Here is a 15665-nt window from a genome sequence, read left to right as displayed (position 1 = left end):
TTGATATTTACATACCAAATTGTGTGCAAACGGCTGTATCCTATGTCTTGATACAGTAGGTTAATGCTCAAACAGACAGTACTTTCGCACTGGTCGGAATGCTTTATATAAGGTCACAATGTGAACACAGTAGTTAAAAAGTGCATTTAGGATAATGAGATGATGTTAAGTGTGTAATTCTAATACATATTGAGATGGAAACAAATATGCCCATAATGTCCCCTGCGCTCCACCCCCAGGCAACCACGCACCACCACCATAAGTAATCACTAGCAAATGTAATCATAGATATTATTTAACAATTTTCGAATATGATTACTAGCAGAAGCCTTTGCCCGATTAGAGGAAAATGCAGCATTTTTTTCTTAAACTATTATGAATTTGTTACTGTAATAACAATATAAAATATTCCTACTTCTCAGACAACATAGACATGTGGGATATGAACCAGGGATTTATAAATTAATTAAAATGATTTAATGTATCACTGAGGTGAATATGTGCCACATGCACATTTAAAGAGGTTACTTCCCCCAAACAAAAGAGGATGTAAGAGCAAATCATGCCTAAATGTGTGTTGACTCAGAAGGGATAACATCAAATGAGAAATTCATCAGTAAATATTTGAAAATACAGAATGCCAGAGAGATCATTATATTTTGAATTGTCAGCTCATGCCTCAATTTGCCAATTTCCTTTAAATAAACAAAGGCCTTTCCACAAAAAAAAAGATAAAATCACCAGAATGCAGAAACTCAAGTGTTTGATGCTCAAGTTTTCACTAAAACAATTCAACAAAATGTGTAGATTCATAAGAATTTTACTCATACAGTTCATTGTGATTTATATTTCAACACAAATACTCTTAAAAGCAAATAAATCTTAGGAATATTTTAGTTAAAACGTCCCGCATAGGGAATGGTGTGGATAGGGAACCTTTCTTCTAAAATAATTTAAATCATGAGCAAGCTCGCCCTTCACTCAGGCACATTCTTATTTCAATGTAAATGTTTCTTTGGGAGTATCAACACACGGGCACTTGAATGTCACAGTATAAAAACCTCAGGAACCAGAGAGCAGTGCCATTGTTACAGCAGTCAAAGCATAGCTTGGCCTTATTCTGATGGGCTCAGGTAAAAGAACTACAGCAGGTTCCTACATCTTGGGCTCCTCACACAGGGTACATCCAGGCTTCAGGTCGGCCAGTCTCTCCATTTGAATTGTAACAGAGTGGAAGTTGTAGGAGGAGATACAAGCTTGCGTCATTTCTCTTAGGACAGTCTGAGCGTCCACTGTCTCGTCTGTGGAAAGAAGAGGAAGACAAAGAAAATGTCAGTGAAATTGTTAATCGCCCTGTGTGTAAATAAATGTGTGCCTTTAAATGGTTTCAACGCAAGTAGTAGAGAGAGTAGAGAAAAAGGCCCAAAGGCCCAGCAGCAGCCCATTGAGGACGAAATACTCATTCATACACTATATGGTTACCAGTCGGGAAAGTAACTAAGTACTTTTGCTCAAGTACTGCATTTAAGTACTTGTTCTACATACATATTCAGCATATTCTACTTGAGTATTTCTGCTACTTTCTATTTTCTACTCTAATATAAACAATATTGTAAAAAAAAAAGAAGTGAATAGTGAAAGTGAATGAACTTATGACTTGTAGTTCTTTTGATTACCAATGTTGAATGCACTTATTGTAAGTCACTTTGGATAAAAGTGTCTGCTAAATGACTGTAATGTAATGTAATGTAATGGATGTTTACTCCACTTCCTCCTTCGTTTCACACCAATGGTCCAGTTTTTTGTTGTTTTTTGTAAATCGAATATATTTGATCCGGTTAGTTTTGGTTTCACATTCAAGGGCTCTCTGTATCAGTCTCTGCGTCCCCCTTTGCTCCGTTTGGGACCCTCCCCAGACTTAAAAAATGCTTTCCACTGAAAAGCCGAGGGAAGCGGCTGTCAGCTGCACTTCGGAGGTGGTGAAGTTAACATTTGAGTGAGCCACACATTGGTGAGATTTACGCCCGAGTTCTCTGTTAGCTTTGAATTTCCACCTCCGATGGAGAGCAGCATGAGACTCTAAACTTTGTCTCATGCAGAGAGATTCCAAAACATGCTTCTGTGTCTATCAGATGGTCTGAAAGGGATATTTCTATATCAACAAAGTGCAGAGCAATAGCGTCATGCACAGTAGACTATAGGGTACATATATATTATGATTCTCAGAGAACATACAGTAGATGTGTGGGAAATGTTTTGAAAGGGCAGAAAGTTTTGAACATGAGCAGAAATCCTGCTGAAACACATATGGTCGATTATAGTCCAAGGGCTTCGAAATTAATTAACATTAATTCATGTGTCATTGAAGTGAATGAGTGCCACATGCACATGTAAAGATGTTACTTCCCCAAACGAATGACTCAAAAGAGAGGGAAGAGTTAATCACGAGTCATGTTGACTCAGCAGTTATGATATTAATTGAGACTACAGGAGAACACATATTTGAAAGCATAAAAATTGCCTGAGAGCCTTTCTGCCATAGAATTTTTATTAATTTAATTTGTCACCTGAGCTTAGTGTTCTCCTTCACATAAATAAAGACATTCCATCCTAAATTGATGCTTAAAAAAAATAAAAAAATAAAAAATAATAATAATAATACAAAATCGGCAGAATGCAGGCGCTGAAGTGTTCGACTCTGGCAGTTTCATCTCACCTATAGCTATGTGTGCCGTCAGTACAGTCTGGTTCATGGTGAGGGCCCAGATGTGAAGGTTGTGGACCGCCTTCACCCCCTTCACGGCTAGAAGACCATCCCGCACCTCACCGTACTTCACCCCTGCAGGAGTGCCTGAGTCAGGAAAATGGACGACTTAGTGAAATGATGAGGAGCAATGAGGAAAGAGAGCTGCAAACTCTGTATGTCGTTATTGTTTTTGGACCAGAGAACGAGAGCCTCACCATTCATCAGGACAAGAAGAATATCCCTCAAGATGGTGATGGTGGTGCACAAGACAAATATGGAGAACAGGAAGGTGCAGATGGGGTCAGCTATCTTATATTCCGGCTGAAAGAAAGAAATCACACAGACATATATTTTATTTTGGCCAACACATCAAAGGTTTAAGCTGACGTAGTTTGAAGTATTTTATCAGTAATAGTTCTGAGGATTAAGGGACGCAGGAGTGTTTTCAGCACAGAAATACAGAGCAGTGGATTAATAATAATAACAATAATAATAATAACAGCATATTGAGGGGTGATATTCTTCTGCAATATTATTTTCAGATTATCTTTTAAACCTTCAGCACTGTGATAATAACTTGATGAGTAATGTGAAAATAAATGACATTGTCGAGGAATAAACTGGTTTAGTTTAATCTTCAATCAGAGTATAATTTTGAATCTCTAATGACAAATACTAATAATTACTAAGGGAAGTTTTAAGAGGTTTGGTCTCATTTTTGATGTTTATAAATAAAGAAACATTAAATATGGTATTTTATTAATATTTTGTGCATGTTTCCTTCCTTTGTTTTGTCCTGTGTTTCATTATGTGTTTTTATCTCTTGGTGAAAAAGCTTGAGTTGCAAACTTTTTGACATTTATTTCATATTAATTTATTTCTGGCAGTTAATGCATTGGCCAAGTGATGCAATAAAATGCCTTTTTAGATTACTTATTGCTTTATTGGGAAGGAAATGGTTATAAATAAAATCTGCCAAAATAAATAAATAACCTGAGAAAACTTTGCTGAACAATGGTGTATAATGCTGATTTGCTAAAACAAAACCAAGTACACCAGAAAATAATTATTTACATTTAAAATGTTCTAAAATAATCAAAACAATTACAAAGGAGGAAAGTTATACCTGTCTTATAGTCTGTTGACCCAATTTCATAATGTCTATGTATTTCACACCTACTCTACACTCCTCTCTTCCCCTCGTGGGTTCCAGTTTCACGCTGCAAGACTTCCCGCACTTTGAGCACGCCTAGAGAGAACCCTGACCTTGAAGAAGATAATGATGGCGCTGAGAAACACGCTGACGCTCTGGAGAAGATCTCCCAACACATGGACAAAGGCCGCTCGCACACTGGCGTTGTCCTGCTGAGCCCTCCCTCCTGAAAAAAAGTAGTCCAGTAACAGTGCAGTTATGCTACAGAATACTGTGCTTGGGAGATTATACAATTAATTAGTGTGAAGGCTGGAAGCATTTTCAATATTCCTCCAAACCCCTTTTTGGCACTCACACGTTTTTTGTGATTTTTAAAATGTAGAAATTTGTATTCACACATCAAAATGTACACCTCAATGTGTAAATTATGTACCTTCTGTCATTCATACTTTTCACACTCTTAGATATATTCAATGTTTTGTGCAAAATGTTCCCCATTCAAATTAATTTTAAACTCATTCATACATTCACACAGAAACCCCATTCAATCTTTAGAATGTTCCACATGTATAATGAAATAATGTCGCTGAAGAAGCAAGCAGACTTGCACATCTGGCTAGAGCAGTCTCAAAGTGACAGGAACTCTTAACCAACTGCCACAAATCCTTTCTGGAGGACGGAATATGTTTCAGTTATCTAATCTGCTTCCAGTCTCATATTTTTGACACAACACACACAAATTAGGTTTTAATCAAGGGGTCCCAAATCCTTACGTAAAATATTTCAGCACTAGTACAGGATTTTGTCTGGGGAGCAGGCGTATGAGAGGAAGCTCAGGATGAGAGGCTTTTTAGCCAGCAGTTCAGTGTAGCATCAGTTTGTCAACAGACCTTGAAAAAGTCCACATCTTTTATATTTTATTGGTATTATTCAACTTTGAAAGCCAGGAATTTGGCGTGGCATCAGCCTTTCAACAGACCTTGAGATATTCCACATCTTTCATACAGTATTGGTATTTTTAAATAAATAAATAAATTGCTTTTTCTAGTATTCCATCGTTTCATGAACAACATTATTCCTTATTTCGTCACTTTCTTCTCAAATAGGATTTGTTACTAGGAACTTACCGTTAGCAGCCCTGTTTTGCTCAGCGTCTGCCTGGTCATCTCTCTGGTTTGTGTGGTTTAAATCTTGATTGTGCTCGTTCTCTTTCTTGTGGCTGTGGCCGTGTGAGTTGAGACCCCCGTGGCTGTGGCCGTGTGAGTTGAGACCCCCGTGGCTGTGGCCGTGTGAGTTGAGACCCCCGTGGCTGTGGCCGTGTGAGTTGAGACCCCCGTGGCTGTGGCCATGGCCGGACTGGTGAAGGATGAGGGCCATGCTTTTGAGAGTAGGAACAAAATATTTTCAAAGTAATCTAATCCGCTCCAAGTACAACATACGACAACATAGACTTCTTCAAGAGTCCCTCAAAGTAGATATGGTCCTGTATGTATCGGCTTTAATTAAATCGGGAATATTCAAAGACGCACTGAGTGCCGATAAAAGCACTATAAATGAGAACAGAGTGTGTACTCACACAATATTAGCCAAGAAAGCACAACCAGAGGTAATGAGCATGATAGTGCCCTCGATGGTGTAGTCATTGTTGATGAGACGCTCCACAGCCAGGTAAACCAACACTCCTGTTACCAGCCAGATGGTGAAAACTGACAGCAGAGAACCCAGAATCTCTGCAGGGGAGAACAAATGAGGAAAATAAATCAAGAGAAATATCACAAGAGTCGTGGGGAAATACTGACTGAAAGTTCTAATTATTAGACCAACACTTAACAGATGTTCTGGTCAGATTTGGACCGAAGGACAAAAACTGAATGCATCACAGCTCTAAGTCTAAGCAATATGACAACCTGATAACCATAATATTATGTTTGTTTATCAATTGAAATACTAGTGGCTGCGCTATGCACTGCCGAGCTGTTAACCGTTTAAAATGTCCAAGTGTCTTATCAGTAACAACCTGTTAAGCCTGATGGACCCAAATTCGGGTCCACTGTAGCATTTACCGTCGAAAAAAGTCCATTTATGCATGTGTACAATTTATGAATATGTACATGTTATATACACCAAACAAAATTTTAAAATCTGGGTAAAACAAACAATCTAAGACATTTTTACAAACTCCAAACACCATTCTACACAACTATTATACGCAAATAAAAGATTTATCACAATATCACGTATTTCTAGCCATAACTCGGTCTTCTCCGAGTTAGCATCACAAAGCTAACGGTTAGCATAGACAACCGAGATATCAAAAAGCACGAGCATTCGACACAGATTCCAGAACTACCATCAGATCCTCTCTCCGGTAAACCCTCACAAGGCTGTGAGCAAACAAACACCAGAAGCACAATGCGCAATTTCCTTCAAAATCATACAAAGCTCCTTACCTTTTCGTTGTTCTGCTGTAAATCTCCGCTTAATTCCATCAACAATATTTCTACGTGTTTCCGTTGTGTCTCTGAAATGTCCCCATGTAGAAACAAGGGTCTGTCTAACTAGGTGCCGTGGGGGAAGGGATATGATTTTCGGCAAATCTTTACGCATGTTTCAGGCGACGCGCCACGGATTTAATCCTTACTAGCTAACGCTTCTGTCAATCAAAATCACGATGGGTCTGTTAGATTCTGTGGACTCAGACGCTTCTAAGGAGGGTCCATTGACTGAAATCGATAGGCTGAGCTAGGAGACATGGACTGGAAGCCAGACGAGAAAATACCATGGATGACAGACATAAACAGGCTCAGAGAGGATCCAGGCTCTCTAAATGATGCCAAACTGCTGCATATGATAGATTGAACACTATTAGTCATAAAAGAAGTGAAATATATAATTATATACTCTATAAAATTACAATGGAACAGCTGGAACAAAATTACATTTTGGTTGACCTTGGCTGAAATCTCTGTATTCAAACCTTTCTAGCTCTTGAATGCTTCACTTTATCAAAGAAAACATTGTGCAGAGAGACTCTCAACATATTGAGCTATGATCTGGGAGAGGTTTGAGCTTTCAACTACAACATTAAAAAAATATATATCTTATCAAAATTGGATTATTTGATAGGCGGAGATAAAAGATTTCAATTTGTGCTGTGTTCCATCTTAATGTACTCTTAACCAGTAACATATATACTGATATTTACAAATCTGAACAAATCTCACAAGTGTTAGCTTTCTAATATACCAAAACTATTAAAATACACCTTATATTTAGACAAAATACACTCTCTTTACTATGGGTATGCAATTTTCGAGGAGAGGCCTACAAATAGGCTTAGGGCTGAACAGGTCAATATTTACAATTCATCTTAAAGTTACACATTTAAAGGTCTGGCCGGATAAGTACCTCATACAACCCCACCTCAAAACACCCAAACTATCCCTTTAAGATCAATATCCAAAATACTGGAACAAATCTATGTGCCTATAAAATGAACATATATGCAACTACAATTACCACCTCACCGTCATGTTGCAGTTTACATCCGTGTCTGTCCAAAACATCATCACTTCGTCATTTTATCTTATTAGACATTTCAGGGTAGTTGTCATAAATAGCATATGAATTATAGACAGTGACTTTTGACCACCAAATTCTAAGCAGTTCATCTTTTAATCCAATTGGATGTTTGGAGTTGAAGAACTTGAGATTTTGCGTTCACAGGAATGGACCGGGCAGATGGATGGATGTACCTGCGCGATGCCAGCCGTAGCTGAGCTTGTGTGTGGCAGGTCTGGAGGAGAGCCAGAGGGATAACAGGCTGATGAGGAAGCTGATGAAGTCTGCAAGCAGGTGGGCAGCGTCTGTCATCACCGCAAGACTGCCTGCTAAATACCCACCTTCAGAAGGACAGGCAATAAATCAATATAAATATCATGCTATTGCACTGCTGAAATGCTTGATTGATACTAGTGTGGGAGGTGCTAAAAAAAAAAAAGAACCAAAGAGAGACAGGAGGAACGTTTGACCTGAATAAGCCACAAGAATTTAATAATTTAAATAACATTGGTTTAGTTAAATAAACCAAAAATTGCACAAATGCTTGGCGCTATACGGAAAGTTAAAGGACCCCCAACGTTTTTACAATTCCTCATGAGGTGAACATGAATGTCCAAATTTCAAGACAATCCATTCAATAATTGATGACACATTTGACTTAAAACCACAAATGTGAACTTGATGGTGGTGCGAGAGAAAGAAAAAAAAAGGATTCTTAATCGAGGAACTGTGAATGGCTGTACCACATTTTGGAAGAAATAAAGAAGTATATGGAAGAGTAGATAAGCAGGGGAAGTGAAAGGAGACAAAGACAGAGGAAAAAACTAAATTTTCAAGAGTAAGGGAAAAGGAAAATTTGTGAGATGGAGATGTATGTGAATGAGTGAAACATTTTTCATTAAAGTCTTGGTGCAAAAGAATTGAATTTTAGGGTGAGAGTAAAAACTAAGCTGACGTTTAAAGAGAGGTTTAAATGTAATGACTTAGTTTTAAAGTTTGGTGCATCATTAAATCGGGTTAAAAAAAACAATCTTTGTTGGTGTAACCAAGCCATAAAACACAAAAAGTTAAACACCTGATTAAACTCAATCCAATTCAATACTTTTTTGCCACGTCATCACAGTTGGCTAAGAGTGTTTGTTGGCTAATGTTTAACCAAGTTTTAAACCAAAGCGACTGACATGACAGAAAAGGACTCACCAATGATTTCACCAACCATGAAAACCAGGCAGATGACAGAGACCATGCACAACCTCCTCCTGGCGACTTTCTTCTCTCGATCACGATCCTCCTGCGCGTGGCTGTTGTCGTGGCAATGCTTGACGCCACCAGTGGCGTCAACCAGTATGGCCGTCTGGTTGGACACACTGGAACGTAAATTCAAAATCAGAACAAATGGAAGAGAACATCTCTGTGATTGTGGCTCTTTAACATTTGTTTAGAGCGCAACAAAATAATTTTCATTGGCGATAAACCTTCCAATTATTATTTCACTCTACTGATCAACTGTTACCGTTATTAACCGAGTAAATACTCATCAAAAGTTCAGAGAGCAAAATCCAAATTCATTCAATTTCCTATGATATAAAACAAGTGGAACAAGAGAATATTTTGCATTATTGTTTTATAAATGAGGTTATTGATTGTCAAATTTGTTGCCGATAAATATTAATTCTGCTCCTCTTTATGTTTGTCCAGTTATGTGGTGAAAACACCGTCGTTCTTTTTTTCACTCGGCCCTGTTCCCCAACAGTAGTTTATTTGACACTTTTTTCATTAAGGTGTACAAATGATAAAAGCATGTTTAGTTTCTTTGCTTTTTTTTTTTTAAGGAAAGTGCCAACAGGTTTGCCTAATAATGTCCTCTTACCAGTAAGGGACTGGGCTCTGCTAAGATGTAGGAAGATAGGGAAGCTAGTTCTGCAGTAAATAAAGAATATTTGGTGTGCTCATTCGTATGGATGGGTGCTCATAGATACCGAGACCGAGATGTTCGCAGTAACGAGGTAAATGTTCGGTTCATTATTCTGTGTGATTTGGATGTTTGCTCGGTTTAGCTCACCATAGACTTAGCAGGTAGGTGAGGCTGAGAGGTAAAGTGCCATTCACTGGAGTAACAGGAAGGGAGAGAGGAGTCGACAGCTTTTATTTTGCCCTTTATTTTAGGTGGGGGTACTACACATGTGTAGCCTTTTTTCATACTGCAGCTCTTTTGTTGTGTTGTTGTGTCCAGATACATATGACTGTAGATCAGATTTAAACATCCAATTGATAAATATTTGAAAACAAACATGCTTTGAGTGAATTTAAAAATCACAGGTTTGTTTTACTCTAACAACATTAGAATTAGTCTACTTAGTTGTTTAAACAGCACTGAGGAAACAATTTGAAATGCTCAGCCAATGTGAAATTAGTGTATTCACCAACAAGAACCAACTTCATGATCAGCTGAATGCAACCTGAGAAAATTAGCAGATAAACTGGGTTTATCTAATAATTAAGTAATTATTACACTGTAAAACCTTTTACTGTAAAATTACTGGCAGCAGTTTCGCCAGCAAGCTACTGTAAAATTTACAGTATATCTACTGTATCAAAAGAATACAGCAGCTTGCTGTAGTAAAATTATACTGTAATTTACTGTAATCCAAAATTACAGTATTTTACTGGCAGCAGTTTCACCTGTAAGATACTGTAAAATATACAGTATCTCTACTGTGTCAGAGAAATACAGTAATTTATTGTAATCAAAATGTACAGTAAATTGCTAAATGAATTCCAAAAATTACAGTATTTTAGTGTCAGCTCTTTACCCCAAAACATTTAGGAAACTGTAGTGGAAGCATCTATAAAATTAACAAGCATGAAAAATAACAATATACAACAATAAACAAGACAATAGGACATATTCATAATATTCTTGTTTATTAGAATAGTCTAAGTTTAGTATAGCATCCAAATAATAGATTCAAATATTCAAGCCCTTACAAGTCAAAATGGTATGGATAAGGTGCGTGTGTGAGAGTGCGTTTTCTTAGTGAGTGTGTGGTTATCTGAGTGAGTGACAGGCTGACAACATTTGTACTTAACAAACTGAGTAAATTGTTACTAATCTGTTTCAAAAGGAAAGAGCCCCTCCATTACGCAAGGGGTTTTTACTTGACAGAACAATACTGACTGTTGAACAACACTGTGTGCTAGCCCAAAATACAAAATAGCTATTACACATAAGAATACTACTATGAATGAACTTCTGTGTGCGTGTGTGGTTATCTGAGTGAGTGACAGGCTGAAACATTCGTACTTTACGGACTGAGCAAATACTTCTTTGTTTCAAAAGTAAAGAGCCTCCCCATTACGCTAGGGGGTTTTACTTGACAGATCCATGCTGTTGAACAATATTGTGTGCTAACCCAATAGCCAACTTCAATATTAAACAAAAATAATGCCTGTTTGGACATTGTAAAGAGAATTAAATAAAAAATAAATACAAAAATAGCCCATACAAATACAAACACAAATGTGAATGAGTGAGACACAGACATAGCAGGTGGTCAGTAAGTAAGTGAGTGAGATATGAAGGATTTGTGTGTGTTTGTATGCGTACTCATCTGAACTCTATGGACAGAGTCAAGGTAGTGATAAACTCATACAAAGTCCCACTCGAAATCCATCAGCTTCCTCAAGAGGATGCACACATCCAGCATTCAGGGATGTCACTTTCTTTTGGACCATTCTCCCGCTCTTCTTGCTGGTCACCTTTCCCTGACGTGCCTTTGTCCCTCTCTCTGGGTTGATTCCAACACAACTTCTGGCAAACATGGCAAGGTAAAACAAAAATAAATAAACGTGAGTCAAACTACTTCTAAACTATTGTTAATAGCCACCACATATTGTTAGCATAATCGTTCTTTTTCCTACTTTATGTTTATAATGCATATTAGAGTAGATATATAGGAAAACGGTGCAATATTTATTGCAAATACCGCTTAATTTCCTTATGTTTTGTCACATCTTTGGAATGTGCAAATAACATTCAGGGTTTTTGATAACTTGACGAATCTTGTACATATGTACACGTCTTTATTACAGTCGCGGTGTTTCGCCATGTGGTTGTTTTCAGTACGGCAGTTAAATTATTTGGCCACTAGAGGGCTCTGTGGACCACAGAATAGTTTATTCTGGCTAGCAATCAAGTGTATTTGTCGTGATTGTAACCTAAATCAGTAATTCTCAAAGTGGGGTCCGCGAAATAATTTACAAATAAATATAAAATTGTGGGGAAGAGTTAAAAAGTGCATATCTACAGATGGGAACCAAAGCCATATGCCAGCCAGGCTTAAGCAAAATATCATTACAAAGCACCCCTGATCCAACATGACATTTTGTTATGTTTATCACTAGGAAACGGATCTGAAGCATTTAGATTGAAAAGTATTAGAATACAAATAGTTCCAATGGCATCTAAAAGTACAAATGCTAATAAGCATAAGCTTATTAACCGGTGTTACAATAATGAAGTGTTCTTTCGCTATTTTTCTCCCCTGCAAGGGGTCTCTAGCCCCCAAAAAATCTGATAACCGCTGAAGTTGAATGTGTATTTCTTCTGTTTATTTTAGAACCACATATACACACCCAAGCATCCAAGTAAAGATACATTTCCTTTTGGAATGAACTTTCTGTCCTCTGTTCTCTGATCGAAGTCCTTATCCTTTAAGGAGCTTTCAAGCTAGCATCCTAAAGATACTATATCTATCACACAAAGATAAATGCAAGGAGAGCTGTAAGGCCCGAACACCTGAAACTAATGACTCCATATGGGATTCAAACTTACCTCTGTATGAATTCAAGTGTGCAGGCAGCCTGATCCTGATATTGGAGGTTGAAGTTGTAGTAGCATGTGAAGACAACAGCAAGCCCCAACACAAACAATGCTCCTTCGCACACCACGTGGCCCTCGATGCTAACCATCCAACGCTGGTCAGGAATCACTGGAGCTTAAACAAAATGCAAACAGAGTTAGGCTGAATGTCAAATTGACTATTTAACATATTATAAAGTCGCAACTTACTGCTATGTTGTTTTTGTATTGTACTGACATTTCCAATTGATATTTGAAAAGATTTCAAAACAATGTAAACTTTTGATAGATATCAGGAGAGTTAATGCTGTGTGGCCTTTTGATGTATCCAGGTTTTAGCAGTGTCGACAACTCTTCATTGCACATAGTCTTGCATACAATTTAGTGACTGTCTCTTAATAGAGACATCTTTAGCCAAATAATCCCAAAATCACTACAGGGGCATACACTTTGACAATCTACAAAGGGAAGGAGAAGATCAGACAAACTAATTACATTTTTACAAGCTATAAGGATACCCTAATCAGTGGAGGAAAATAGAGAGAGAAACACAAACTACTGACATACCAGAGAAAATATTATTCTATAACCTACTGTGTCTGTATTATAGAGACTCAACTGTTAAATAACTATCTAAGACTATGTATTAATTTATCCATTTATTCATGCTAAGCTATTGATGAATTAGTATCTATTTACAAAAATGTAAAGGTGTGTGTATTATATACAGTATAAAAGAAAAAAACTCACTACAACTGAACTCACTATAGCTGTGGGGCTTAGTGCTTACCTAGAATGATCAACCGAGGGCTTTCAGGAAGGGCAAGGGATGTCTTCACAGTTGCTGCTGTGTCTGACACCTGTATAGGAGACAAAAATATCATTGCAAGTTAATATTAATACAATTCAACAATGTTTTAACTATGGTTGCCATCAATTTCACTTTTACGAAAACTATTTAAAAAGATAGACTATGGTCCACTCATTATATTTAAATACATTTAACGAAAAGTGGCTCATCTGTGCTTTCTGGAAACACTTCTGCCTGGTCTCCCTCTATGTCATCATTAACATTGGAAGCCTCTGCTTCTTCATGAGAGCACCCTGTTTGCTCAGCAGTATTCTCTCCATTATCTCTTGACCTCGTCAGGCTGAAAAGATGATCAACTGCACAACTTTTATGTGTTCTTGACAAGTGTGATGAAAACGTGGATATCACAGTAAAACCTTTACCACAGTTTTGGAATGGACATAAGACTGGTCTTCCCTCTTTAATGTGAGTCTTCAAGTGAGAAAATAAACGTGACAAACTGTCACACTTGACGGTACAGAAATCAAAGTGGCATGACAATAAAACGTCAGACTTATGCCAGTACATCCTTCCCTCAATCTTGACTCCTTCTAACCTGGGTGATCTCCATGACATTTTAAAGCCAACACTTTGCCAAATGAACGGTTACAACCATGAAAAGCACATTTCAATTTGATGTGAGGGGTATTCTGGTGAACTTTCATATGTCTTACAAAGGCATATTTAGTAACACATGCATGGCCGCAAAATTGACAACTGAACATTATGGAAAAATAAGCTAGACTGCTGCCATGTCTCCCTTGTTATTTTTTTAGTTACCTGTTATTAATAGTATTCAGTATCTAACAGTTAACTAAGCTAAGAGCGGCTAACGGCTTAGCTAGCTAACATGCATGCATACCGCATGGAGAAACATGTACTAACGTTACATGTTAACAAACGTGTTCGAAAAATTAGCTTAAGTTGACTCTGGACTTACCATGAGGTATAGTTAGTAATTGTCCTTCTTGTGCTTTTCATCCGGACGGAGTAGAAATACAAAAAAAGACCCAAGCTCCAGGTTTTGTGTCTCCTCCACTTGCACTGGAACAGGATGGGTTTAGTGCTGCAGCGACGAGAGCGTACCGACCTCGCGCGCAACGGTGAAAAAATAGCGCGACTTTTAAATGTTTTATCGTAATCTGGTAAAACTAAAGTGACCTACGTATTAACACAGAAGACATTATAATTCAAATAGAAAATGACAAGATTGACAGAGGAGTTGCAAAACTCAGCTCTGGCTACTCATTTATGATAACTTCAAAATGAATAAACGTTACTTTCCCGAGATTCTCAGCGGTAGGCAGTAGATTACTGTGAAAAGAAACACTTGACTGTTAGGATAATGGAAGTAAGCGTTGTGACTCCCAGAATACCTTGCTTTTACAGCATTATACAATATTAGCAAAATACAGTAGGTAACTGTTAGAATTTCACTGTAAATTTACATCAAAGTGTTACAGTGTAGGATCATCCTTTGTTTCTGTTGAGGGAGAAAACATGATGTTTGTTGATGTTGTTTAAATATTTGTATATAGGATGAAACATCCTTAAATAAATATCATGTTTAAAACAATAACACAAGGAATAGCCTAGAGGTGATAAGCTTCAGTGATGCAAGAAGTCCACTTTTGCGCCAGTGACTGTGTGGTTTGCGCACTGCTTCTCAGACCAGCAGACTGGCCCCGTGTGGAAAAAAAAAAAGTAGCTCAGTTCATAAACAAGGGAACGTGGGCAAAGACAGTGCCAAGAGCACAACTGCTATAGGCCGACTGGATTTTTTTAATTTTCGACAAAAGTTTGATACACTTTCTATGAGATCTGTGTCACTAAAGCTCACTGAACGATTTCAGATTAACGCACAGCAACACAAAAACAACAATAAGAAATAATTATTCCAATTTAGTGCAAAATGAAAGAAATGCAAATGAAAGAATAAAAGTTTACCTTGCCAAACTGGTGTATGAGTTCTTCAAGTTTGACACCAGTCCCAGTCTTTCTGGATTCTTCTTTTTTAACATGATTGGCTTCTTGGAGAACAACTAATTTAAAGAAATCTCTCAAAATCGATAAAGTGACAGACTAAAATAAAAACATGCTCCAAAAATAAATAAATAAATAAGTGACTTAAAAGTATGTTTAAGAAAGCTACAGTTGTGTTCATCCAAACGATATATCTATTTCTTGTCGAGATGCTCTTAAGGTTGCGTTGTCTCCTCTCGATGAACACTCACCAGCTTGTCTGATATCCTGAACGACTGTCCGGGGTTCAAACACACGCGATGCAGACATTCATGTGATCGCCACTGGCGACACGCACCGTGTGCAAATACATTGCCGCCTGCAGAGCGCTTCGAGACGGAAAAAAGCCTTCGGTGATTAAAAGTCGAGATGTTAAAGTTCAATAAAAGACACCCACTCTCTATAAAGGTTGGTTTATATACATGTTTACCCCACGATAGACATGTATAAGCCAGCAATGGCATATTCTCTT

General features: G+C 37.6%; 1 protein-coding gene and 1 long non-coding RNA gene across 2 annotated transcripts; both read right to left on the bottom strand.

Moving 5' to 3' along the window:
* Positions 1-650: 650 nt before the first annotated feature.
* On the bottom strand, positions 651-15192 carry slc30a8 (solute carrier family 30 member 8). Its single transcript, XM_068710630.1, has 9 exons — positions 15119-15192; positions 8661-8827; positions 7655-7801; positions 5476-5629; positions 5027-5277; positions 4013-4125; positions 2962-3067; positions 2717-2851; positions 651-1301 (listed from the first exon to the last, which is right to left on the bottom strand). Exons 1-9 carry the CDS (start codon positions 15190-15192, stop codon positions 1156-1158), a joined length of 1293 nt encoding a protein of 430 aa, XP_068566731.1. The 3' UTR covers positions 651-1155.
* LOC137872416 (uncharacterized) lies at positions 10415-14177 on the bottom strand. The gene is made up of 4 exons (XR_011102876.1): positions 14112-14177; positions 13112-13181; positions 12295-12457; positions 10415-11271 (listed from the first exon to the last, which is right to left on the bottom strand). It is a non-coding gene; the product is annotated as an uncharacterized lncRNA (long non-coding RNA).
* Positions 15193-15665: the final 473 nt, after the last annotated feature.

Source organism: Cebidichthys violaceus, unplaced genomic scaffold (genome assembly GCF_023349555.1).
Source record: "Cebidichthys violaceus isolate CVI_PGR_0920_01 unplaced genomic scaffold, fCebVio1.0.p SCAF_16, whole genome shotgun sequence".
NCBI classification, from domain to species: Eukaryota; Metazoa; Chordata; class Actinopteri; order Perciformes; family Stichaeidae; genus Cebidichthys; species Cebidichthys violaceus.
The sequence above is the reverse complement of the archived record's forward strand: the minus strand, read 5'-3'. Positions and strand labels throughout refer to the sequence as shown.

Excerpts from the sequence above, each read along its gene's own strand:
- slc30a8 (XM_068710630.1), bottom strand. The coding sequence starts at position 15,192 with ATGTTAAAAAAGAAGAATCCAGAAAGACTGGGACTGGTGTCAAACTTG. Across the intron at positions 7,802-8,660 it reads CATGGTTGGTGAAATCATTG|GTGGGTATTTAGCAGGCAGT; the intron begins GTGAGTCCTTTT and ends GTCCTTCTGAAG. Across the intron at positions 4,126-5,026 it reads GCAAAACAGGGCTGCTAACG|GAGGGAGGGCTCAGCAGGAC; the intron begins GTAAGTTCCTAG and ends ACTTTTTTTCAG.